Raw genomic sequence first — 27,370 nt, forward strand, 5'->3', positions numbered from 1 at the left:
ATTCTAGCATACACTATGTCTGCACAAAAGAGGAGAAATCTTTTTATTTGTTATACTGACATATAGGACCCCTTATTTATCTCAAAACATTCCTAAAGTGTTTCTAGTTTATTAGCAAGGCTATATGAAGAATATTTGTTTTGTTAAAATAACTGACTTTCACAAAATACAAATTTAATTGAAGAAACCTCAACAAAGGAAACAAAGAAGACGTGAAACATGTTAATTTTGTTTATTTGGCCTAACTTAAGGGCTATATGTTTTACATCCTACAGCATTATCGTTGCTCAACAATGTAAAAACGTTTTTGTAACATTCCTAAAACATTTTTGAAAACTTGGTACAAATCATTCTAAACAGAATGTTATTTTGGAGTTGCAAAATATTTTGAAAAAATGTTTGTCCAAGTATTTACAATCACGTTTTTAAAATGTTTTCACGACCTTTATATAACGCGACATTTAAATGTTATTAAAATGTTTTACGTTTTATAACATTCCAAAAACATTTTTGAAAACTTGGTACAAATCATTTTAAACAGACTGTTATTTTGGAGTTGAAAAAATATTTTGAAAAAAAATGTTTGTCCAAGTATTTACAATCACGTTTTTAAAATGTTTTCACGACCTTTATATAATGCGACATTGAAATGTTATTAAAATGTTTTACGTTCTTATAACATTCCAAAAACATTTTTGAAAACTTTGTACAAATCATTCTAAACATAATGTTATTTTGGAGTTGAAAAAATATTTTGAAAACGATGTTTACTCCAAATATTTCGTTTTTATAAATATTTACAAATGAAGGTAAAATGTTTCTAGTAAATGGTTGAAATTTTAAACAATGTTTTTGCTTCCTAAGACTATAAGACTGATGTATTTATTATCAATATCATGCCTTATACTCTATTTGACCAAATTTCCTATTCAATCATGAGATGGAAATTTGTTTTTAAGATGTATCCGGGAGTTGTATAACACTTTCAATTTTCATTTCATCACGCTCTAAAACAAACGATTTCTTATGTATTACTTTGTTTCGTGATGAAAATCGTGATGTTTTATTTCATCACTCTCGAAAAATTGATTTCTTATGTATTACTTTGTTTCGTGATGAAAACCGTGATGTTTTATTTCATCATCACGCTCTAAAACAAACGATTTCTTATGCATTATATTTGTTTTGTGATGAAAATCGTGATGTTTTATTTCATCACGCTCTAAACAATAATTACAGTTACATGCATTTTAAGAAAAAATCTTATTAAAACAGTATGTTGTTTAGAAAAATGTAGAAAGTGATGATGATGATGATGATGATGATGATGATGATGATGATGATGATGATGATGATGATGATCTCAAAAGTGTCCCGGTTTTTTTCTTGCCCTAAATCGTGCGTATATCTATAAAATAAGGCACTTCAATAATCAATAATCAGTCCCGCGACGGTCTCCGCTAACTAGCTATTAACTTGGGTTATGGGCGCTGATTTTCATGTTCACTGTCACTTACTCATCAGCGAAGTACGACCCTTTGTCAATCACCTTCAGTACCCCATTTCGGCATACTATATAAGAAACTCATCATGATGATCGAACAGAGAGTACTTTAAATGTAGCTTGTACCGTTTTCGTGTGGCATTCTTCAGAAGTGAGCGGTCCGTTCAAATCTCCATTCAATTAACACGGGAGTTGGCTAGCTATGCCTTGCCCTCACTCACTATTTTACCAAAGTACCAAATTTCTGAACATCTAACCTAGCTGTAATTTTAGGTCATGTACTTTTAATATTGGCCGGTTAACCCTAACCCTAACCCTACCACAATATACTGCCGGCCATTTTGAAAAAATCCACTGAACCAATGTAGATACATTTTATGCAAAAAAACCCGGGGGGGCATTTCCATAACAGATATGCATCATGTGCCTCGGGATAGACCCCCTTTTTCAAACCGGCTTGTACCCAATGACCCCCTTTTTTGTGTTATGGTCCTACCTATTACCCAATGACCCCCTTTAAAAAATTAATGTACTCAATGACCACCCTTTTCCTATTTCCTGCTACCCAATGCCCCCCCCCCCTTTTTTAATTCCCAAATTTAGGTGGTATTTGTGTCCTCCTCCAGAAATAATGAGATTTCTCAAATTTCCAAGTTGGCCAAGTTGTTTTTTCGCACTTATTTATGTGTACTTAATGATATTCTTGTGGCAATCCTGTACCCAATGACTCCCATTTTACAAATTGCTACCTTAATGACCATCCTTTTTTCAAAGTTTAATACCGAATGACCTCATTTTTATTCAGGTTGTGTACTGAATGACCCCATATTTTTGTCATTGTACATTTGACCTGAATGCCCCCTACTTTTAACATGGCCGAGGCACATCCCTGCCATTTCAGATAGGGAGTGCCTAAAAAAAGCAAAAAAAGCTTTCCGGATTCGGTTTCAGCAGCCAAAATGGCTATAGAATCCACTCGTCTAATAAATGATTTGCAAAAATGCTATCATTTGCCCAGGTACGGTATTGTGCAAACTTTTACTAAACAGCAGAGTAAAATCTTTCTCAACACCGGGTAATTTTACTCAATTCATGTGATGTTTGGTTTATAATGTGATTTTTGGTTTACATTGTGATATTTTGGTTTAAAATGTGATTTTTGATCAATAATTTGATTTTTTTGTTGGTCAAAAATCAAAAATGTGACTTTTGGTCTAAATTAATGTGATTTTTGGTTGGAAGGTGTTTTTGGTCAAAAATGTGATTTTTTTTTTGTATGTATGATTTGTTTTCCTTTTCTAAAACATCTTGTTTTAAAATTGGGAAACAAATGATAATGACGTAGATATTCATTTGTTTTATACACATTACCCACCTAAAAAAATGCGGACAGTCCTATATTGCATAGGCCTAATATGTATTTCGATTGAACATCTGCATTTTGTACCATTCAAAGAACAGTAGTTTTAGCTAGTAGTATAGCTATACAGTTAATATTGATGAGAATTTCAATAATATGATATTGGAATTAAATTCATAGTCCCTCTTTAAAAATAAAATGTTATCAATTTCAGACAATTGAGGCCCGATTTAAGGAAAGTTAAAAATGAGAAAGAATCCTCACTTTGCAGTTTTTATGTTTCTTATTATTTTGTGATGATAAAAGTAAGGATATTTTAACACTTTAGAAATTTCTCGTTTGTTATGTTTCTTATTACTTTGTGAGGAAAAGTAAGGAATTTTGTATTACTTTGGAAATTTTTCACTTGTTATCATCATGTTTTGTGATGACAACAGTGAGAATTATTTTCATCATTTCGCCAACTTCTCATTTGTTATGTTTAACGTTTCTTATTATTTTGTGAGGAAAAAGTGAGGATTTTTTTATCACTTTGGAATGTTTTCATTTGTTATATTTCTTATTATTTTGTGATGAAAAAGTTTTTTATTACGACGCCAATTTTTCATTCATTTTTTAAAATTATTTTGTGATGAGATACGTGAGGATTTCTATCACATTCGAAATATAATTAGATATGGCACGATTTGGGGAGAAATTTTGGCACCTATTTTTGGACATCATAATAATTCATCACTTTTTTCATCACTTTGAAAACAGTATTACAAAATGCAATCAAACAATATCAAGGCATGGAATAATAATATTAAATTTCTCAATCCATGGGCTTAAAGCAACAGTGTACATTATACAGAAAATTAAAAAAAAATCCGAAGTAATTTCAAAATCTTTTTTCCATACAAAATAATGTGAAACGTAACAAATGAAAAATTTGCGAAGTGATGAAAAAATCCTCACTTTTGTCATCACAAAATGATAGAAAACATTAAAAATCAAAAATATAAAAGTAGTAAAAAATCCTCACTTTTTACACCAGAAAAAATATAAGAAACATAATAAATAACAAATTTGCAAAGTTATGACAAAATTCTCACTTTTTTCCTCACAAAATATTAAAAGACATAAAAAATTCAAAATGTGCAAAGTGATGAAAAACTATCACTTTTCCTCACAAACTATAAATAAGAAACATAACAAATGAAAAATTACAAAGTGATAAAAATCCTCACTTTTTTCCTCAAAAATATTAATAAGAAACATACCAAATGAAAATATTACAAAGTGATAAAAACTTCGGGTTGGTACAATTTGTGACCCAAACTTCTCATACCCGACTTTTCAACCTAAAAATTTCAGCCAATATGGTACATATTTTCTAATGATTTAAGCAAAATATTTTTTTTAATTCTCAAAACCCAACTTAACTAAATAACAAAAACTGATGCTAAACTTAAAATGTGTATCCATTATTTAAATTCAATCAATCCCGGAAATTGAGCATGTTATTAAAACCCTAAGCCACGATGGGTAGATTTGTTTTGATTACCCAGATCAGCTATAATGCGTAACATATTAATATTATAAGGGCTACTGCATGGAGGTGAGGTTTATGACCAAGAAATGTAAATATTGACTTTCCCTCTGTGTGTGTCATCACATGAACAATTACGTAATCGTATTGACTTTTGTTGAACCATGGTAAACTCATCATCACTCCTGCCAGAGACCATTTTCTCGGGGTGCCCTGTGCAAGGCAACATGATTCAGCTTTGGCCCTTCAGATCTGTAACCTAACTTTTCCAAGCTGTCCCAAAAAATCTCTTTTCCCGTGAAAATTTGCTATCAATGCTAAAATACGAAGGGGGATACCGGTACCAGGGGCCAAAGTTTCCACATCGCATCATTCAACTAAAAAATATTAATTACCAGGACAAATGCGCGCGAAATAATTGCAATGAACAAAATAATCATGTGCCATAAAATCGTGCCAAAGCCCACCCATATAGCCAAAGTCATCCTTAAAGAACTAATATCACTTTCAAAACATACTGAATCTTCAATTATTAGGGGGGCTGAAAAATATGTAGGGGGGTATAAAATTTTGGAGTTCTGAATATAGGGGATTCAAAAGTTTTGGGTGTATGAACAGGGGGTTAAAAAGTTTTTGTGCACTTAGAGGGGGGGCTGTAAAAACTTTAGCAACATTAGTCCTGAAGCAAAAAATAAAGAATAGCCTGCAATATTTTCGTAAATGTTCCAGTATTAAAAGTCAAAACAAAAGTTCATTCCAGATAAGGGTATTTATTTGATACAGTTAACATAATTTAACTACGTCCACGCCTAAACGCAAAACCTGCTATTTTTGAACTACGTCTGCGCCGACTGCGCCGACATAAAAACCAAGACCTACGGTCCAAACACAACATGTAGCAGCAAAACACTCAAACACTTCTGGTATCAAACACAAAACAACATACCATCCCAATTCAACTTCAACGGGGACAAATCCCCTCCAACACTGCGTCCATGCCCCATTTATAAAATCACCCAAATTCAGACACTAGCAAACACAAAACAACATCTTGTAGGCCTACTACTTCAACGCCATTGGGGACAAATCCCCCGCAATACTGCGTCCACGCTCCATTTTAAAATCACCACTTTTAACTACGTCCACGCCCAAACGCAAAATCTGCCATTTTCAACTACGGCTGCGCCGACTGCGCCGACTTAAAAACCAAGACCTATGTCCAACATACTGTTCATGTACTGCCACCACATTCACACACAATTTAACATATTATACTAATTCAACATCATGGGCACAAATCCCCCAAACACTATGTCCCATTCATAAAATCACCAATTTTATCCACGTCCAAGCCCAAAGCCCAAACCTGTTAATTTTCAGCTACGTCTGCGCCGACTACATAAAAACTAGACATAGAATTTGTCCTAGTAGGCCTATACATGTACCAACAACTAATTCAAATACAATCACACAAAAAAATACCACATTTTGAACTCCTTCAACGGTATAACGGGGACAAATCCCCCGCAATACTACGTCCACACCCCATTTATAAAAACCTGTCAATTTTCAACTACGTCTGCGCCGACTGCGCCTTGTTAAAAACCGACACCTATAGGGCCTATAGGCCTACTCCCGAGTAGTACCAGCAAACATACTTCCTTTGTTGCAACTGCAACTTAAATAATGCATATACGCCCGGCATATACGCTGCATTGATCAACCCGCCAATTTAAACTGCGTCCACGTCAAACGCCAACTCTGTCGGTTTTTCGACTACGTCTGCGCCAACTGCGCCCACAAAAAAACCAAGACCTATACTTAGTTTCCAGAATAACACACTCACAACATTACCATACACAAATCATTAAAACAGAATACCCCACTCAAGCACAAAACACCGTATTCCAATACATACAAACATGTTACAACTTTATATAACTATACCCCCGAGAGGGGTATTCTGTAGTTACTCCCATAAATGAATCAGGTAGACCAGGTCTACGATCTGCTGCAGACACCACACGTCTTGCCATCCCTCGGAATCACCGGGTGGTTGGTGGTGGGGCTTTCAGCATTGCTGGTCCCAAACTTTGGAACAACTTGCCATCATCCATACGGTCATGTCCCACTGTCAGCAGTTTCAAGAGCCATCTTAAGACTCATTTGTTCACCTCATAAGATTTTTTGTTGTTGTTTTCCTCTTTTCTTTTTGTGTAAAGTGCTATGTTCATATGAATTTGTAATAGCGCTATATAAGTGCTGGTATTATTATTATTATTATGGACGGAAAAAGTGTAGGCTTACTGCCAACGCGTGCTGCCAACTTTTTTGCAGCTTACTAAAAAAGTATAACTTGAATTATTGTTATTATTCCTGTATAATTTAACCTTGGCATTGTACTTGATTACAATAGAAACCTATATGTTGTATGTAGATTGGGTAGGGCTAAGTTGAGATAAAATTTTGTAATTTTTTTGGCTGTTCCACTGAATAAAATGCCGCGTGTTACCTTGATCTTTCATCTTTGTGTGCTAATGGGACCTAGCCTTGACTTTACGGTGTTCAAATACAAAAGATGAACACCAAATTTAAGTCTCACAACCAGAGTGTGCGGGAGAATAAAGAAGGATGAATACGCTAAAACGTATCGCGTGTTACCGTGGATTCGCCCTGATGTTTTAGTTGTAACAAGGGGGCAGTCTTCAGTAAACGGTTCTTTTCAGATAACCAATTTAGACAAGGGGCAGCTTTAGGTAGGTGGTCTGAAGACGTCAAAGGTTATTTGAGGTCAATTTTAACCTTATTGTAATGCCAAAATATGCTTCACCCGCCTGTAACCCTCCCCCTCGGTCTGTCTGGATCTTCACCCCCTGCCAATTTGCAAACTTTAAATGCCCGCGTACGGTACCTCATCATAATTAATGATCACAACGAGTAGGAAAATTTGCATAGTCGGGGCTATTATAGGCATAGACATTAAACCATAAATGAATGAACCATAAATGAATTATGAGCGTTTCTTTAATGCTTTCCTAAGCTTGAAAGCCGCCCATGAATAGGCCTATGTGCCAATAATCAGCTTGCCTCCTCTCCTTTTACCCTACCCAGGGCTCATAATCATTACCTGTGCGGGTTCGATGGGTGGTTTAATGCGGCCCATACACGATCAATTTGATTGATCAATATTGGATGGAAACCCTAGATGCAGGACTGGATACAAAATAATATTTCTCTTCAATATTTTTGAAAAGATGTAAAGGAGGATTTCGTGATCCTAGCATCCTCTTTTTATTTCTTTTTTCAGTAGATATCCACGAAAAAAAGCTTATTTCCAAAATTTCAGTTGATTCCGATTTTGCGTTTGCGAGTTATGCATATGATTAGGCCCTATGTGTATTACACTGCTCCATAGACAATGTGTTGTAATTTCGTTCTGGTGCACCAGAACGAAATTCAAATTTGGCGATATTTTTGCTAAACAAATTAATCTGCAAGAAATATTTGGTACATAAACATTATGTAGCCAGAGGTATCCAGTGGTGTAAAAATCTCAACTTTTTTGGGAAAAGTGGGGATGAGGCTGTGGATCACGAAATGCCCTTTAATCTAGTTTGATTTTATTGACGGTTGGTCAAAAAAGTCACTATTAGGCCTATGTTGATGCTCGTGAGTCTTTTACAGTGCACAATCATTATGGTAGAGTTTGTATCCACTCTTGTATCTGGGGTCTTTGATATTGATCAATCAAATTGATCGTGTATGGGCCGCTTATGATCGGCCAATTTTGACCCCATCATACTGCAGTTACTGTCCGTTTTCCTATACACAATACACAGTGCTCTCACCATTGACGCGCGACCTTTACAAATAGTGTATGTTAGAAGTATATTGCATTTGCCTAGTTAACATCACTGTGTGAAAAATAACCGCGGCCAATATTTAAACTATTCTCCAAACTTCTAGCAAATATATTTCTCTAACATGACCTAAAATTACAGCTAGGTTAGATGTTCAGAAATAGTCGCACTTTCGTAGAATATGAGTGAGGGCAAAGCAGCCAACTCCCCGTGTTAATTGAATGGAGATTTGACCGAAAATATTGAGCTATATTGGTAACGGACCGCTCCGTTCTGAAGGATACCAAAAAACGGTACAAGCTACATTTAAACTATTCTATGAAATTCTAGAAAATATAGTTTTGTAACATGTCCTAAATTTTTAGCTAATTTAGGTGTTTGGAAATAGTCGCACTTTTGTGTTTTAGGAAGGATATGTAAACGACAGATAACACCAAAAAATATGAAGAAATTATTTCCAAACCGTGTTAAGTCAACAATCATTAGCCTATGTTGCTCATTTTCAAGAATGCTTGTTAACAAAAAGCAGGCCATTGTCTCATTTCGTGAACAAAGGTCCACATACCATTGTTTCCTTGCGTTTCCTTTATAATCAGTTACCCTGAACTGAAGCTGTATTATAGCACCTCATAGCGCGGATATCGCACATATAAAACAGTGTGCACAACCAGAGAAGATCCGATTTAATCAGTTGAGCTGTTTCAATGAGTGTTATCTTGGTTTAATAGCTTTTAATGGGGTTTAAGTCCTGCAAAGGTCGAGATGAATTCTACTGTAGACATGCATCATGTGCAAAATGCATAAGGGCCGGAAAATATCTTCTTTCTATTCAGACAAAATCACGATGTTCGCCCCCTGAGAGGAGAACAAAATAATCAGTGCCCTCTACAGGCGATTTGTGTCCAGTATGTTGACGTAGAGGTTGTTGCCATGGGGATATTATTTATGCCTATTCACTCAATGCGATATCGTCCGCACAGAATGTAAATAAAGTAAATCCGATTTATTTTAATTTTCGAATTATTTAAAACAACCAAGATACCAATCAAAAAATATTATTCTTAGTAATATTAGAGAGTATTTTCTATTTTCAAAAAGCCCTTAAATTTGGCAAGTTTGTCGATCCTAGCAATCGCGGAATAATATTTCATCTCCAAGGGTCGTATTTATAGTTCCGGAATTTCCCGTCAAAACAATGATGGTTGCCCATGCAAAGTAATCGGTGTCAAATTTCGTGCAATAATAACCAGTTTGTAGTCAGCAAATTCTCTTGTATTTATTTACAATATTCATAAGTGATTATAACAATCTGTTAATTTAGTATCTGGACATTTATTCTACAGCAGTGATTTAGTATATCAGTCAAAATGACGACTGTTTTACCGCAGAAAAGTGGCACGTACACTTTTGCAAGTCAACCGAGAGCAGTTCCACAGCGAAAGAAATACAGGGATCCGGCAGAAAATGAAATTAATAATGAGTGAGTATATTCATGATATTGTGTAAATGAAATGAATATAATCATGCAATATATTTTTAACATGACGTTATTGGATCCCATATTTAGATTACAGATCCCCATATTTAGATTCATTTCGCAAATAAGCTTAAGTTATTCTGCCCATTGCCAAAAACTTAAAATTCTTCTTTCGCATGTTCGGCGATCTTTTCTTTTACTTTAGACCCACGACAATGACGACCACGTACCCCCGAGCCGAGCTATATAACGTCAACATTACGAATTCATCAAAATTCAAATTAAACTTTCGCATCAAGGTTAAACATGTTCTTAACTACATGTCACAAACATTGTTTCGTCGAACAAGCTTTACAATCATGACAATGTTTATTTTGTTCCAAAATCCATGTTTTTATCGCAATTTTTGACGTAAAAGACCTGAATGGAAAAGTGGCGTACATGCGTAGTACGAGCGAGCGCCTGATGTATGCTCGTTTTGACGGTGATTTACGCTTGCGTATCAAGCATTTTCAAGCGTGTTTGACAGTATTTTACTGCATGACTCAATTTTGCATTTATTCAAGATGGCAAATTTTCTCGAAAAACACGATGACAATGTATTTTTTTTTTAAATTGCCTCATTTCACAAATTCCTGCCACTTTCCACTCATCTTCATCATCTTTTTATGTGACGGAAGTGATGCTGATTTTATGAAGGCATGTTTCTTGCTCTCCGATAATTAAAACAAAACAAAACATGAAAACTTCCTAGCAGAATAGCAGTTTTCAAAAAATTGTTTTAACATTGTTTTTTACCCCATAATTTCCCTCATTTATTGAAGCCCTGCCCTCCTTCCAATACATTAAACCTTGACTTCAAAGTGTTTGACAACTGTTTAACCTTTAGTCTCTACTAGCGGGATACCCGCGCTTCGCGCATGTCCCCGCTAGTGAGTAAATGGGAGCGGTCACTATGACAGAAAGAATTACTGAACAGGCAGAATAATTGCAAAGGTACATTTTATTTATTTAAATCTGTCTCTTCTTACATTTCCTTTTTTTCTGCTTAGCTTGTGATTTTCCATTTCCATGTTATTTATTTATTTAACCCCATTCCCATTATTTTATAAATGTGTTATTTCTAACATTTTCCTTTCAGCTTCTCTTTTTTTATTTGCTGCTTGCGATTTCCCGTTTCCATGTTTTTTATTTAATTCTGTTCTCATTATTTTAGCTTCTTTGTTTCTTACATTTCCTGAATGATTTCTTTCCTTCTTTGTTTCGTTTCCGTTTCATTTAGTTACTTTAACCCGTTGGCCTATTACTCGTACCTCTTTTGTCATTTTAAAATTTCCATTTTTCTTTATAGTACCGCTTCATGTTATTTATACAACACACATTTTTTCCCGTATTTATTACGTCCTCTCATAACGTGTATGCGGACGTGTTCATCCGTTATCATAATCCCGTGACCCGTCCATGTACCTTTTTGTCTTTTATTTTCTATTTATTTTTCCTTCATTCTATATTATCATGTCCACTGGTCTCTGGCTTGCAAATCACGTGGCTCAGCGCCGTTTACGCGCGCATTGGCGTAGTGCGCATTTCGCACGCGGCGCTGACGCGCTGCCTGCCAGCTGCAGTTATTCATAACAAAACCCCGCTTTTACCCATATTTTCACTGTTTTTGCAGCCAATTCTTGACCGATTTCAACCAAATAAAGTCGAGGCAATTTCCCGTATATTCCTCGATCTCCCGTATGAATTTGGCGACATGTGGATCGAAACTGACAGAGCCTTTTACATAAACCACATACATACATACATACATACACACACACATACAACATTAGCCTATTTATAGTAAGATATAGCGAGGGACGAGGGTGGTCTAAAGGAAATTAAGATCGCCGGCGATCCCATGCGGCGATCCTGACTTTCATGACTTCTACATGTTTAGGCCACCCGAGCTATATAACTTGGTTAAAATTGCACTGGTTAAACTTATTTTCAACTGTACAAACATTCCTTTTATTTTGTCGGACAAGCTTTTTTTTGTTCCAAAATTCATGTTTTTATAGCTATTTTTGACGTAAAAGAGCTTAAGGGGGTACTACACCCCTGGCCAATTTTGTGCCTATTTTTGCATTTTTCTCAAAAATATAGCACATTGGTGACAAGTAAGATATGTATATTATAGGGGCAAGGACTACAACTACTGCACTGAAAATTCACCAACTCAAAGCAAGTAGGTACGGTATTGATTTATTGAACAAATACTGGTTTTCCCTCATTTTTGACTGTAACCCCACAACTGTTGTCTGTGCTGAAATAAAATTTCCAGTGCAGTAGTTGTAGTCCTTGCCCCTATAATATACATATCTTACTTGTCACCAATGCGCTTATGATTTTTGAGAAAATGCAAAAATAGGCACAAAATTGGACAGGGGTGTAGTACGCCCTTAATGCATAACCGGCGATAGTCTGATAGTACAGCTCCGAAAAACAAAGCATGTGGAAGCGAGGGTGGTCTAAATGTCAGTATCGCCCTTTCTTTCTCTAACTTGTCTATAGAACAATACACTTACTCATATTGACCTATAATAACACTTATAGCCAAAATAATAAATTCTCGATCATGAGAGGATGTACCTTCTGCGTCAGCGTATTTTTCATAGAATAACAAAATCGCGCGACCTGCATGACCGAACCTTGACCTTGCCTAGCATCAACCGTGTGATTGGTCAATTCTCAAAAGCTGTGTTTGCGCTGTAAGCGCCGGTCTTTGCGTAGTACGCTCGGCGCAAATAACTGTGCGTTCCCAAGTTGGCTCTCATGATCGAGAATTTATTATTTTGGCTATAGTGAGTACCGTATGTGTTGATTGTATTTCAGCAACAATTTGCAGATTGTGGTATAAACATTTTTTTTTGCATTGCAGAGATCAGGATGCAGTTTACGGCAATATTATGTATGACAGAAGAATCGTTAGAGGCAACACATATGCACAGCACACATTACCAGCAGTAAGTATAATAAACACAGCCAAAAGAAAAAGTCTCCACTAGTTCCATCCCCATTTAATCAGAGTCTGATGAGTTTATGGCAAAATAATTCATATAATAATTTTCTATACACTTTCCTTCAAGGTTGATACCAAATTTGATATCAAAAGTTTAATCATTGTGAGCATAGGAACAGTTGTTTGGAAATTCGAGCAATTTTAAAAATGACATAGGAATTGTATCACGTGGCGAAGCTAGCGTGAGTGCCAAGAATTACGTCGCCTGAATAGGCCGGCAGGTTAAAGGTTTACCCATGCATGTCAAAATGCCAATCAAATACCCCGCTCTTTCAATTGTGCGCAGGCAAGTGTACAATGATTCCTGTACGGGCATGCTTCAGGCCACATAATAAGCTGATACCATGCATTGACTTTTGCGTGGTCAATTCGTAATTTGTCATTTTTAAAATTGCACAAATTTCCAAACAACGGCTCCTACCATGCTCACGATGATGTATAGAAAATTATTATATAAATTATTTTGCCATAAACTCATCAGATTCTGATTAAATGGGGATGGAACTAGTGGAGACTTTTTAATTTGGCTGTGTTTATTACCTACATGTAAGGCACCTAAATTGTTGAAATCAAAAATTCTTGAACAAAGCTGTACGATAACGCATACAATTACAAGTATAATAATCTTGCAATATGCACTGACAGACTGCCCTGCAAGTGATGATGCAACATCAAGTGACCAATGCACATTGGGTCATGCATACTTGATTCAATCATACACTCAAGTAGGAAGTTCTTGAATTTTTTTTGAATAGTAATTAATAAACCATGTTTAAATTGTGTGTGTTTTGGGTTTTTTTGCTATACCTGTCAAAGCAAACTTGCAAAATCTTTCCAGAACTGGTCTCATTTGGTTCTGCTGGTTCATCATTTTTCCTAGGGAGCAAAGAGCACAAAGGCCAGTTATTCCTTTTTACTAAAACTCTTTGTTTTGTATTAACCCACAATAATGTGAAGCCCCCTTAAAAATCTTTGAGATAAACCAGATATCACCAAAATACAAAAATCGGATAGAAAGAGCTGTACATTTATGTTCCATATTATTTTTCTCCTTTCAAAATAGACAGCTCAACCAGACCCTATTGAAATTCAGAGGCAACAAGAAGTTCGAAGACGGAAGATCGCCGCCAAGAGAGCTAAGGAGCAGCTGAAGCCTCGCTCACCAGAACCAGTGGAGGGTAGGAAACACATTGATGTACAGACAGAGTTATATCTGGAGGAATTAAGCGACAGAGTTGAAGAAGCGGACATAGAATGTCAGACAGATGCATTCTTAGACAGGCCTCCGACGCCATTGTTTATTCCAGCAAAGACAGGCATGGATGTAGCAACACAGATCTATGAAGGAGATGTAAGTTGGGTGGTGTTTTTAAGAATCTTGCATGCACTTTTATTATATGTTTTTTGAACTTGGAGGCTAATTTAGTGCTTGCCCTACAAATTTAATGTTAGCCATATTCTAACATTTTGCTGAGGATCCCCTTAATGTTTTTCAAAATTACGCAATTATTGTAATGTACTATAGTATTACTAATAGTATTAGTAAACTAAATATTACCGTCCAAAAATAAACGCTTTAAGTGCTGTGGTTGTGACATACCTGGTGTGATAACACATCAAAGGGACCAAACAGAGTCATGATCAACAAGCATTGGCACTATAAAGAGTCATGATCGACAGAGTGACACCGGTGGAGACATAGGCGCTGGAATTAAATAGTAATTTTCTTTGTTTTTGCCTCATCTGTTAGGAGGAAATTCAAAGGGGGCATATCTGACAGTAAAACTAACATTTTGTGGAAAAGCAATACAATTATATTATATCTGCATTATTTTCAATTCCTATGTCATGATTTCTTGCAGCTATTTGACTTTGACATAGAAGTAAAACCAATCTTAGAGGTGTTAGTCGGCAAGACGGTGGAGCAAGCTCTGCTGGAGGTCATGGAGGAAGAGGAATTAGCAAATCTTAGGGCACAACAAAGGGCATTTGAAGAACTCAGAAATGCTGAAATGGTGGAAACACAAAGGCTGGAAGAACAGGAGAGAAGGCATAGAGAAGAAAAGGTAGGTTTCAGATATATATGACGTAAAAAAAAATCTTGTAATTTTAAAACAATTGATTCCTGCAAAATTAGGCTATTGTAATTAAAATACATACTACATGTACCTCTGTGGAAGATTTTGACAATGTCTTCCACAGGGGGAGTATGAATTTTAAATGGAATGAACACATTATTAAGCAGCTCCATTTGGATTTCATACAGCTTCTGAGAATTTTTTTTTGCTTGAATCTGCTAATCTTCCACAGATCAGGGTTGCAAGTTTTTTTCGAAGTATTCCTCTCATCTCAAGGGTTCAGAAAAAGTATAGTTTGACCTACCAGGACATGCTATTCTTGAGTTATAAGCAAAGATCGGGGTTGGTCATTATTTTTGGTCACACAGGGGTCATCATTGCTTGTTACAGTTTGAAATCAGACTATAGAGGTCAACTCATATTGCAACCTATTGACCACGACATATTTTGCAATGCTTCCCGAGCTTATTACAAAGTACATGTAATAGTATGTTAACCATTTGTTTGTACCATTTAACCAACAGGAAAGGAGAATGAAACAACAGCGAGAAGTCTTATTGAAAGAAAAGGAAACTGCCGAGAAGATCGCTGCAAGGGCGTTTGCACAGAGTTACCTTGCCGATCTGGTACCGTCTGTATTCGGGACACTCAACGATAATGGTTATTTCTTTGATCCTGTAGAACGAGACGTAGAAAATGGTTTCATGCCTTGGATCATGGAACAAGTTGAAGCTGAAATCAACAGGTCGTTATTAGGTCGCACTATGTTGGATGGTAAGTGGTGTCAGACTTTTTATTGTTTTGATTATTTCAAGTGTGACAAAGTCAGTCAGATTTTTACATACTTCAGGATCAAAATTTTGTCAAGAATCCACAAAATTGATGTTCCTAACGGTAGATTTGTGCTGCTTCTTTTGAACAGTCATAGTTTACACAGTACAAGTTTGGGAATAATCAATATTGGGCAATGAATTTCTAACCTTTCTCCTACTATACAGTAGAATGTTGATCATTGCTAATTGTGACCATCCACCACGAAGTGGTAGTAAAGTCGGCCCTAGGTCATTTTCTGTTCATTGCAGATTTTGGAAGAATGCACTTTCAGCTTTAAAACGACACCTCAACCAGCTTCATCTGACATCTGGAAGTGAAGTTATAGTTCATCAAAGGTCAAATTCCTAATATATTTTACATAGAAATCCATACTGTTTTTGATTGTATCTCAAAATGGAAAATGCCGACTTTACGACCAGTTTGTGGTGGATGGGCACAATTAATTTAGATATAGAGCCTAGATGTTTACTTGTAAGAATACTCACCTCCAAAGTGTGTGAGAGTGGCCTCCTGATAACTTTTCTTAACAGCTAGAGAGCAATGTCCAGTTAAAATGTTTTAAACCTTGGAATTGTTAACTGGTGATCTTCAAGAATCTTCTGCTTCCTGATTTGTTATAGATTTTAGATTAATAAGATTTTAAAAAGATTTTAAACAGTTTATCCACAAGGCTGGTGATCTTCAAGAATCTTCTGCTTCCTGATTTGTTATAGATTTTAGATTAATAAGATTTTAAACAGTTTATCCACAAGGCAATTAACACCCAGACTGTTTATTTGTGAGGTTAATTTTGGCCAATAACAAATTAGGTAATAAAATTGAATTTTATCCCAGCTGGTACAGCTAGATTTCACCAGACATCTTAAAACTTGACTATACCATTTTGACCCTGATGTGGCAGAGACGTCAGTGCGCATTTTCATTGGATGCATCTTTAAAGAGCTGGCATACACGCACAAGCAAAGATATGTGTGCGAAACATCTGCCTCAATGCTTTGACGTTATTACCACATCAAGTTGAAAATGGAATAGTCTGTGACTGTGTACAAAAAGCAACACTTTGTGAAGATTGCAAGTCCTCTGTTTTAATATTGCTGACAAATCATTCTCTTTACTTATTACAGCAATTATTAGGGATGTAGTGAAACAGAGAGCAGCAGCATATTTCAAATTAGAGGAATCACAGAGTGCAGCTGAGAGGATAGCATCAGCAGCACAGTCAGTGGTAGACCAAGAGGAGAAGGCAGAGGGCGCTGCACAAGAGAAATCTGCAGAGGAAACGACAGAGGTGAGCAAAATTATTAGCTTAAGTTGTGGCTTACTGTCAGCTTTTCTGAGATCACTTTGGAAGAGACAGAGAAACTGCAGGGTCAGACATTTGGCAAAAATCCGAGAGTTCTCGTCGATTAAGAATCGAAATGGATTCTCCTAAATATTTCAATTATATGGCAAGAATCCATGGATTCTTACGAAATTCCACTGGGAGAATCCAAAAGGATTCTCGCGCTTGATTACGAATTTCTGCCCCTGAATTTTAACTGAATAGCTGGCGGTATTACTTAGAAAGGGTTGGCCAGATCCCAAAAATTCTGTATGTGTCTAACGCATCTCATAGCTTTTTCTATCTCAGAGCTTGTCTTTGAAAACAAACAAATAAAATGGTATTGCTAAAGAAGTTAAAACAGGGAATATGTTCAAATTGAATTGGGTGTTTTGAATGGTAGCTAATGTTTGAAACTTGGTGCAAACTATCCTTCCCTTTATATGGCCTTGTGCTACGGATTTGGGGTACCTTTTCAGCGATTTTGGTATATCAATGGGTGGGTTTTCAGTGGAGACCAATCATGTATTAATATTGTACTATTCTGGAATGGTTTGATTGGTTTGATATTTTCAAACCTTTTAAATGGACTAGACATTGGAAATTGAAAACTTGTTTAACATTTTTAAATATGTTTAACATTAATTTTTTGCAACTACTATTAATCTGAATTTAGTATAATAACACATTTTTCCCAGGGGTTCCTCCTGGTTGAAGGTGTACAGGGATGTGCTACAGTTTTGGGGGACCTTTTCAGCGATTTTGCCAATGCATTTAGGCAAAGGTGCCTAAAAGCACCCAATTTGGGCAAATTTTGATACTTTTGTGAAGAATTGGTAAACTGAAGGGTTGCAAAAACAGCAGGTATAGAGAAAGTCGGCATCCGAAAGTCTGTGTGGCACATCCCTTACATTTTTTTATTTGATTTGTTCGGGTTTTGACAACCCTGGATAACCCAAGAAAGCCTCTATTGAAGCTTGTTTCCATTGGGGTCCATTTGAACACCGGGACGGGTTGGGAACAGTCAGGGGTTAACCCCTACTCTTTTCCAAACTGGCTGCGAGATACATGTACAGGTATGGCTCTCTGTACACGGGACCGACGGCTTAACGTCCCCTCCGAAGGACGGAGTACTTTCATGATTCATTTACCCAATTCTAAATGAACCATGGGGAAAGCGCAAGCCTGAATTTAATCTACAGAAGTTGCCAATTAATTTCAGACTGTTTTTTCCAAGTCAATATCCCAGCAAATCGCCACCGCCGGGAATCGAACCCGGGACCTCATCCACTAAATGCAACTATCCTAACCATTGCTCCACGCTCTCCCTCAATATACTTTTCAAAGAACACCTCCTGGCAATTTGTGCATGTTACCTAACCTGTCCATTTCATATATTCCCAAATCACAGGGTCAAGGAGAACAAGAAGGTGGCGATGAAAGTCGACCCGAAACAGCCCCAGCAGAACCAGGAGAAGGAGACGAAGGGGATGGAGACGAAAATGCTGAAGACTAGTAACCATTTACGTTTGTAAACTCACACTTTTGGACTAATTGATTTGAGTATGAGAAGCTTTGGGTGCTTGCTCATTGCATAGTGGCTTTACAGAGGGAGTGGGAGTGCATAATGTAATAGCCTTAACCATTTCATCTTGTAAACCCACATCTGATTATTGATTTGAGTATGGGAAGCATTGCAAAGGGGACTTACAGAGGGAATGGGAATGCATAATGTAATAGCCTTTGATCAAATTTCATGTTCTTTCTTCTTCAAGTGTCTTTGTTGTCATAGGGAGATGAACTTTGACCTCTAGAATATGGCAAGAGATTGTCATTAAAATGTGCTTGTTAAAAATACCTTGTAATATTTTCATTCCTAGTTGTGATTTTGTGAAGTCAGAAATAGGTACAGTGTAAAACCTCGTTAATACTTTCCTGAAGTGATATGTCCCGATGTTAAGTCAACACAATTTGTGCACACAGCTGAATTATTCTAGTACTTTTTGGAATTTTTGCAAAGTCAAAATTGAAAGATATTGACATTATGGCATGAAGCATGGGGTGAATTTCACTGACATTAATGATATATCAAAGAATTAGAACAGGGACTGCCTTTTGAGGAGAGCGAGAGCAAATCGCACAATACTGCTCTTCTTAAATTTGATATAGGGGAGTGATTTTTAGCTCTCCTTTCATTCTATTGTAATTGCTCCGAACAGCTCTCCTTGAAGGCTCCAGAAGAGCTATTTAATGCTCTCCTGCAAATTCCAAAAGGCAGTCCCTGTAAGAATACTTTGAAACAAAAAGCTGTAATTTAGCTGTTTGCATAAATTATGATGACAATAGGAATTCTGTAAAACAAATTTTGCACTAATTTTTTTATTTTACAATTGGAAATTTTTGTTTTTGATAACATTTTGTGCTAGCAAAACTTGCATATTTCTTCACCTTGATATAAATATTGAGTCATTTCAAATTATTTATACTGCAAAAAAAGTGTACAAAATGGTGCCATTGTTTTATTTAAATAGAAAGTGTAATGAACTTTTGTATCCCAAGCACATGCACAACATACTGCCAAGCATGATTTGTTTATAGACCCTAGTTGTGCATGAAAATTTTATGGATGCAAACTGTATCAAAATGATCGGTACCCATCAATTTTTGTCGTTTATTGACAACATTGGATCCTCTTGAAATGCCCAGGATTTACAGTTTTTGCATTTTGATCCGCAATTTTGATGTGATAGTCTTGTCCATAATCATTGGAAATAATGTGTACCAATCATTTTGATACAGCCTGTATCTCGAGTGACATTGATTTGCAAAATTTTCATTTCTGCAAAGATTTCTTATTCGCTGCCGTAGTACACATTAGTAACCATTGGTTACTGGTTCAAGCCTAGGCTCATACACCTCCAAATTATGATTTGCCATAGGCTTTGTGTTGTGATCATTTCGATCAGTGGTTCGTAACTAAGAAAGCGTGAGCTAGTTGACCTAGCAACGGTCATACTCTGATGTTCACTACAACAGCGAATAGGCCTTGAAAAATATGTTAATTTCACATGCCCGCTGGCACAAAAATTGTGGTACTTTACAAATAGCGTAATTTCATGCCGTGCTTTTTAGTGTTGGTAATTTAAGACACCATTGAGGTTAAATATACCTTGATTTGATGTCACCTTGACAAACCTGAACTTGTTTTATTTATTAGGTTTTGCTCACAAATCGCATTTGAGACCTGTTCTTGCAAAATGAGTGGTAAGTTGCCAAGTAAGAAAAGGAGACATGACATAACTTTGAATATTTCCATTTCATGTTGAGGCAAAGTATAATGAATGTGTTTTCCATATAACAGAACTTTAATAATGGCAAAAACAGTACAATTTTGTCTTCTATGTGTACTAATTATTAATGCGACCAAAAATGTATAAATATTTTAACCTTATTTATTTTGATATGTTCCGTCCTTAAAGTTGATATAAGGTATTAAAGTGAAAAAAATGTAAGTAAGGCCTGCAGAATTAGAGAAGAACCCGGACTCCCTATACCGCCACGTACATTAACGCTGTCAGCTATGGGGAGAAAATTGGGGGTATTCTGATCCTTGCCGATGGTACGCAGAGACGAACAAAAACAATTCTGCATGTGCAGATCTCCCATCATCCATGTCGCACTTGCATGACAACGATTGCCTTGAGCGGATTTCGAGGGAAACCGAATAGTATACCCCCCCAATTTTTGCTCCATGCTTGTATCAAGATAACGAGTCCTGGTTCTCCTCTAATTCTGTGGGTAGGCCTATTCATTTTCAGCCTGTAATGTTTGATTCACCACTATAGGCTCAATTTTTGTGGTTAAAGTTAATTTCCTAATTGTTCAGAGTTCCAGGTATGCGATGGTGATCATCAAACGTGTAGAAGAGGCAAAGGCTCCTCTTCTTCACACACCTGGATGATCGCCATCAACGAAAGGTCAACCATCTTGTTGTCATAAAGCCAATCAGCATGATTATATAAATCATTTCTGCAATCATGCCTATAAAAACTCAATGCAAAGCGCATAACTCTGAAGAATTAGGAAATCTACTTCAGTACCAATGATGTCTTGGTTATAATACTATGCACAACCTTAAACTGTAGCTATATACATACATTTCTGTTGCATTTAATATTTATCACCTTGCAAACAATTATTATAGACTATGCTATTGCTGTTTATTGTGGTAATCTTACCCCCTGTGAAATTTGTAAAAATAAAAAAAAATCTTATATGGCACAATAAGGTTAAAAACTGATTAAGTAAGACTTACAAAACACTGCAGATCTCTCTCAGATTGCCAGCTGGTTGAGTGAGTCGCCATTTGAAATCTCATCTGCCAAATTCTTATTCTTAAAGGAATATTTTGGATTGAATTAATTCTCTAACAAAAGCTTATATGACTTAAAAGCCTATTCAGCTATTTTGCTAAACAAGATTACCCTACATTACATCAAAATTTAGATTTTTGTATTTTTGGATGATGTGCTACTGAAATAGACAAATGACAAACTTGAAAGCAGTTGGATAAAGACAACATGATCAACATCTGACATTACAATGAAGATAACATGAAAGTTCTTTTTTTCTTTTCATGCAACAATGTTGTTGAATTTTGTGCTAGCAATAGACACTGAGGATTGGCCTTTTTTTGCGTGTAGACCTGAGATGTCATCATTTGATGTCACGCAGATGAGCACATCTTTTACTGAACAGTGAACATCGCTACTGGGTATTTCAAAGCTGTGAAGTACGCAGTAACGATGTGCGCGTCGGTGTGACGTCAAAGGCTTATGGGATTTACTGTAACGGTCAATAGCAATTTACATGTTCAGATCGGGCTATTTATGTCTTATGCAATGGACATATCGTGTTCAAATCGGCCTATGTTATTTATAATTGTCAGTCGGTTGGTGGTGCAGTGAAGACAAAATTATTTTTTATACGGAAAATCTAAAAATCGCTTCAACTTGAAGAGTACCACTTACAGATACCAAATGCATAAATCAATTAATTTGAAGACCTTTGACAGCAATCCAATGCTATTTATACTTACGAAATCAATTTAATTTAAATTCTCAAAAAAATATTTCTTGCAAAACTATTCAGTATTTCATGTTTGTCTCCCAAAAAAAATCTACTCAGTACAATGTTTTTATCCCATTTATAATGTGTATATTGTGTACAATGTCTGTGTATATTGTAGAATAAATTGATATGAATTTGTTATGATTACCATAATCTTTTGGTATCATTCCAATGTACATCAATTCAATATCAGAGATTAAATTAATATTATGTTGATAGAAAACCACTGCTGACTGCTCTGTGTTTCTCTTGCTGTAGTAATAAGTTTATCTAGAATTTGCTGAAATATTTGTGTGACAAACACACACTGCAAAAAATTGTATCCTGCAAATCGTGAATAGCGCCCTCTTGCAAAGTAAGTAAGTGTGAATGCTGTTGGGAAAATTAAATTTGTTATCCTTTGAACCAGCTGATTCACACAAGCGATCCAAAAGTAGCTCAGTTCCTGAAGCATTCACAGTGCCAGTGCATTCTTTATCAGTCTGAACAACCTTGGACTAATCCAAAATTATTTGAATCTTTGGTGGAAAATATTCATAATGCTTTGTTTGGTATTTCTGTATGATTATGATACCAAACTCACTCATGTGCAGAGATGCCACTTTTCAGGGTTTTTTTGTGAGTCCAAATTCCAGGCCTTGCCGTTTGAGGCGAGCGATCGCTCTCGCTCGCCACCGCTCGCCCAAACTCGATTTGTAGCGAGCGATTTTCCACTCGCCATAGACACTTTTAAGTGATATTAAAATATCACTCGCTGCGAATCGCAGAAAATCCTGCTATCGAAGCAGCCAATTCAGCATTTAATCATTCTGTGCCCTCTCCAAGTGGAGAAAGTCAAAAAATTTAGCGCGCTTCGCGCGTATTTCAACATAAGTGCAAAAATACCGTTTTAAGACCGAAGCTTTACTCGATTATACCCAAATAAGTGATTTCGGCCACTCGCCTAGCATCATGCTAGCGAGTGATTAACCACTCGCCTTTAAAATCTAAACGGCAAGGCCTGAAATTCCTGTGTTTTATTTTTCAGCCCATTTTGGCCTGCATTCACATGCATTTTTTGGTTTTTCTCACCAGTTTCAGGTTTTTTGAGTGAAACTGAGTGGCATCTCTGAAGGTACGTGTATCAACTTACTCATTGGCCCGAATTGGATCAGTTGTTGTGGCACAAAATTTACCCACCAGAGTTTGAGCCCAGATTTTTCCCCGAGTAACATCACCCAAGTTTTGATTAGGAATTTACAACTGGACTCTCGGGCAAGTAAGAATCCTTTTACAACTTGCCCTACGCCCAAAAAATTGACCCAAAGGCTGGCAGTAAAACTGTTTAAATGATTGGTTGGAAGTAGCCTTCTTTCATCGTTCTTTAGACCTATCTTCAACTCTTTTTCTTTTGCATTTTCTTTTCAATTATAGACGTTATGCTTATAGCGTTTTTAGACTGGCATGAACATTTTGCTTGAGCCTTCCTTGTCTCATTCAGAACCCAAGTGCGCCTCCACACTGAGCAACCGTTTCACGAATTAAATTCATACTAACTCATACCAATTAATTGACAACCTCTGTCATTGTTTTTTTTATTATTATTAATATTATTACACCAAATGAAACCTATACAAAAAACAAAACAAAACAAAAAACAGGTTTAAAAAAGAACGCAATTTATTTTTCAAAAGCCCGTATGGCTTTTAATGGATACAGTGTCAAATTCGAACATCACGTACAATGTTCACAGTTCCTCACGCCCCACTGAACATAACGTTTTAAAATACCCTATATTTAGAAACATTGCACTTATTGACAATCAACCAGTAAACCACTTGTTGATGTACCACATGTCTCTCTCAAAATTTATTTTATTTTGTTCATATTTTCACACGACATGTGTGTATTATTGTGCGATTACTATCATAACATTAATAAACAGCGTCACATGTATCCATTATCTTTTCAGAAAGTGATGATTGCATACTTTTGCAAACATGTGTCAATCAATCACTCCTTTTTAATTGTCAAAAATGTATTATTATGTATCTGCACGCGTCCTTGTCCTCTGTAAGACTAAAAGTAATTTGAAATACTGTAAGGTCCAGTGTCATCTTATTAATATGGTTAATGAATGTTCATTTTAAACAATACCCATACAGACAATGTCATGTTTATTTTGAATATGACATTGAAAGAAGATGATTCGTAAAAACAAAAACACACGTTGAAAGTGTGTTACACAAGTCTTCCAGTCCTTGCCTCGATCATTCGAAATCTGTAACATTGTAATTAGGCAAACCCGTTTGGAAGGCATGCCCTTTTTAAAAGGGCATGCCTTTTTGAGGAAGATTTTTTGAATTCCAATCAAATGCAAGTTTTAATCAATTAAAATCCAACCATCTTCATCAAGAAAAAGGTGCGGAAATTTTGGAATTCCAAACAAAATGGATTAATTTTCAGCCAAATTATGCAAAATTTCAACCGAATTCTATAAATTAAAAAAAAAATCCCACTGGAATTTCATGTATAAAAGTAGCAAAAATTTCCAGCTGTATTGATCATAAGGTGCAATGGGCTATTCCAGAAAATAAATGCACACCCCAGACATGTCTGGATTTCCAAGTCTGCTTTCTGAAAACGACTGGAATTCCACTTGCCAATGTCGCTTGTAAAAACTTGGAAATCATACTAAATGAAGGAAAAATCACGGAAATGTCTAAAATGAGCTCTCAAATTAAGGATTTCTGACTTTGAACTATTTTCTGCTGGACTTGTTCGCCTTTGGACACTTTTTAAAAGTCTGGTTCCAACCGTCACGACTGGACAAAAAGTCTGGAAATCCGTACTCCTCTATAGGGGGTGTGCATCTATTTTCTGGAATAGCCCAATTGGGATCGGAGATGGCAGTAAAATCTTTTTCACAGGGCGGGTGTATTTTAAATGGAATAGCCCATTTTATATCAATTACAAATATTTTGTAATCAGACCTTGAAGTCTACTACCTCCATGATCAGACCATGATATCAGTGAATTATTTTGTTTTGAAACTGTCTTTTGAAAAGGAAAAATGAGATTGAATAAGTGCATATGAAGAGCTTTGTTTCAAAACCCCTTACATCCACTTGCCCAATTTTGAGAACACATCAAAAATCATCAAAAAAATCACTGATATAAGGGGGTTTTCAACAAAAGCAGTTTTTGGCGGGTTGGGTAGAATGAGCATCCCGCCAAAAACTGCGTTTGTTGCAAATCTCCAAATATCAGTGATTTTTTTGATGATATTTTGATGTGTTCTCAAATTAGGCAAGTGGATGTAAGGGGTTTTGAAACAAAGCTCTTCATATAGAATAGAGGTTATCCATGTTCTATAAGCTGCATGTCCAATCAACGACTGCTATACCTTGTTTAGGACATTCTTAAGAAGTACCTGCATGTGCAACCATGACTGTTTCAAAATAGCCCGCCAAAGTCATGCAGGTAACTCCGAGGTCGTGCATTGAATTAGTTTGAATGAGGAATACTACGGGAACCAGTGCCTTTTGTTAGAAGTCACACATGAGTGAAGTGGATAACCTCTATTCATGTGTCATAAGACGCGTTCTCATGTGAAATGGTTTTTTTAGTTGATAGCTCGTGCTTCATGATTTGGACAATTTCTCCGATTTTCGTTATTATTATTAATAATTGTTACTGTTTCAAGTTTAACAGATGGCACGTTATCATTAATTGTTGGAGAACATTAACAGTATTACAAATGAGGGAAATAACAGATAATTGATTCAATTTTGTATGATTACTCCTAAATATAGATTATGTGGGCAAATGGGCCATGGTAAAGAACATGCTGGCTTTTTGGTATAGCTCAAATATAGTGTGTTTAGCTTTTTTTTTCTTTTTTTTGAAAGAATTGATAATTAAGGTCACATATTTTGTATTCATGTTGCTAGCTTCTGACATTGACGATAGCAAACGCATAATGCTATCTTATAATTATACTGAAGATGGCATGCGTGCATGGATTACCTCTGCGTTGTATATTACGTGCATTGTACTTTCTTTAACGATGCTGTCTACTGAAGATAGCAACGAGTCGCAATATAATGGAGTGTCTTTGGCCCACGTTAATTAATTGTGCCCGTTCGTGGCTATTTTTGCTTTGTTTTATTTTCTGTTCGCTTTTTAAATTATAAGAACACGAAGAAGTGGTATAGGATTATTGGAAAAGAATTCTGAGAATTTTAAAATTGAATTATTATTTAAATGGATCTTGGTGCACATGTACAAAAGTGTAAATTCTCAACATTTTTTTTCAATTTATTCAAGAACAAAGACAATTCAATATTTCTTTTTTTTTTTTTATGCACATACCACTATTTACACAAAAATGATGCGATTTTTGAGAAAGTGAAAATAAAGTTGAACGCACTCTTTTTTTAAAACCAAAACATCTCATTACTTTTCAGAAAAGCCAGCCGATCAATTCTAACCAGGCTGACACATTTGTTCAAAAATGATGCACGGGACCCTATGTAGCCAGAAAGTGGCCTCTCTACTTAAGCCATTATATAATTAGCGCGACTCGCTGCTATCTTCAGTAGATAGCATAGAACGATGATATAGCGCCATCCATGTACAGTCACATCGCGAAAGATAAAGTTATATAAAACCAACCTTCTACACAAATAGCCTGAGTCCCTCGGCCCCGATCTCGAAACAAAAAACATGGCGGAATAAAATGGCCGTTTCTCACCTGCCAGCACAACCCGATGACCGTGCGTAAGCAGTTGAAGGACTGGTGGATCAAGTCTACTACACAAAAGTGTCAGAAAAGTGCTACAAAAAGACGTTATGGTCAAGTTACCGAATAAATAATGTGGTCATTGGCCATGTTGGTGACGAAGAAACCCATTGTGCATGCATGTGGTTTGTGGTCTAAAAGAAAATGTCTTCCCACCGTTAGCTAGGGGTCAGTCTTTGGAGATTCCAGTCACAGACCCTGTTATGTTGTCCGAAGATGGTTTGGGAACCACTATTTCCAAAGGTTCACGTCTTTAGGTATGAAGACTAATTGGTCAGTGTATGTCCGTGATCATCGTGGTCAACCACTGATGACCAGTACGCGTGTCAAGTTTAAAATGACCGTGTGTTACAATTTGTAAAAGAAAATAAGTCACGCCGCCCTGAGACACTTGAAATTAGTCTCGGGCCCGGACTACACGTAGCTCA

At 36.3% G+C, this 27,370-nt stretch overlaps 1 protein-coding gene across 1 annotated transcript; it reads left to right on the forward strand.

Moving 5' to 3' along the window:
- The first annotated feature begins 9,428 nt into the window (after window positions 1–9,428).
- LOC140141179 (radial spoke head protein 3 homolog B-like) lies at window positions 9,429–19,637 on the forward strand. The gene is made up of 7 exons (XM_072162972.1): window positions 9,429–9,735; window positions 12,656–12,740; window positions 13,860–14,147; window positions 14,659–14,862; window positions 15,399–15,648; window positions 16,833–16,996; window positions 18,441–19,637. The coding sequence occupies exons 1-7, from the start codon at window positions 9,623–9,625 to the stop codon at window positions 18,543–18,545; spliced, it is 1,209 nt and encodes a 402-aa protein (XP_072019073.1). The 5' UTR covers window positions 9,429–9,622; the 3' UTR covers window positions 18,546–19,637.
- The last annotated feature ends 7,733 nt before the right edge of the window (window positions 19,638–27,370 follow it).

This window comes from Amphiura filiformis, chromosome 19, assembly GCF_039555335.1.
Source record: "Amphiura filiformis chromosome 19, Afil_fr2py, whole genome shotgun sequence".
NCBI classification, from domain to species: Eukaryota; Metazoa; Echinodermata; class Ophiuroidea; order Amphilepidida; family Amphiuridae; genus Amphiura; species Amphiura filiformis.

Coding starts and splice junctions, on each gene's coding strand:
- LOC140141179 (XM_072162972.1), top strand. CDS start 9,623: ATGACGACTGTTTTACCGCAGAAAAGTGGCACGTACACTTTTGCAAGT. Junction 14,148..14,658: donor CACAGATCTATGAAGGAGAT/GTAAGTTGGGTG, acceptor GATTTCTTGCAG/CTATTTGACTTTGACATAGA. Junction 15,649..16,832: donor AGGTCGCACTATGTTGGATG/GTAAGTGGTGTC, acceptor TACTTATTACAG/CAATTATTAGGGATGTAGTG.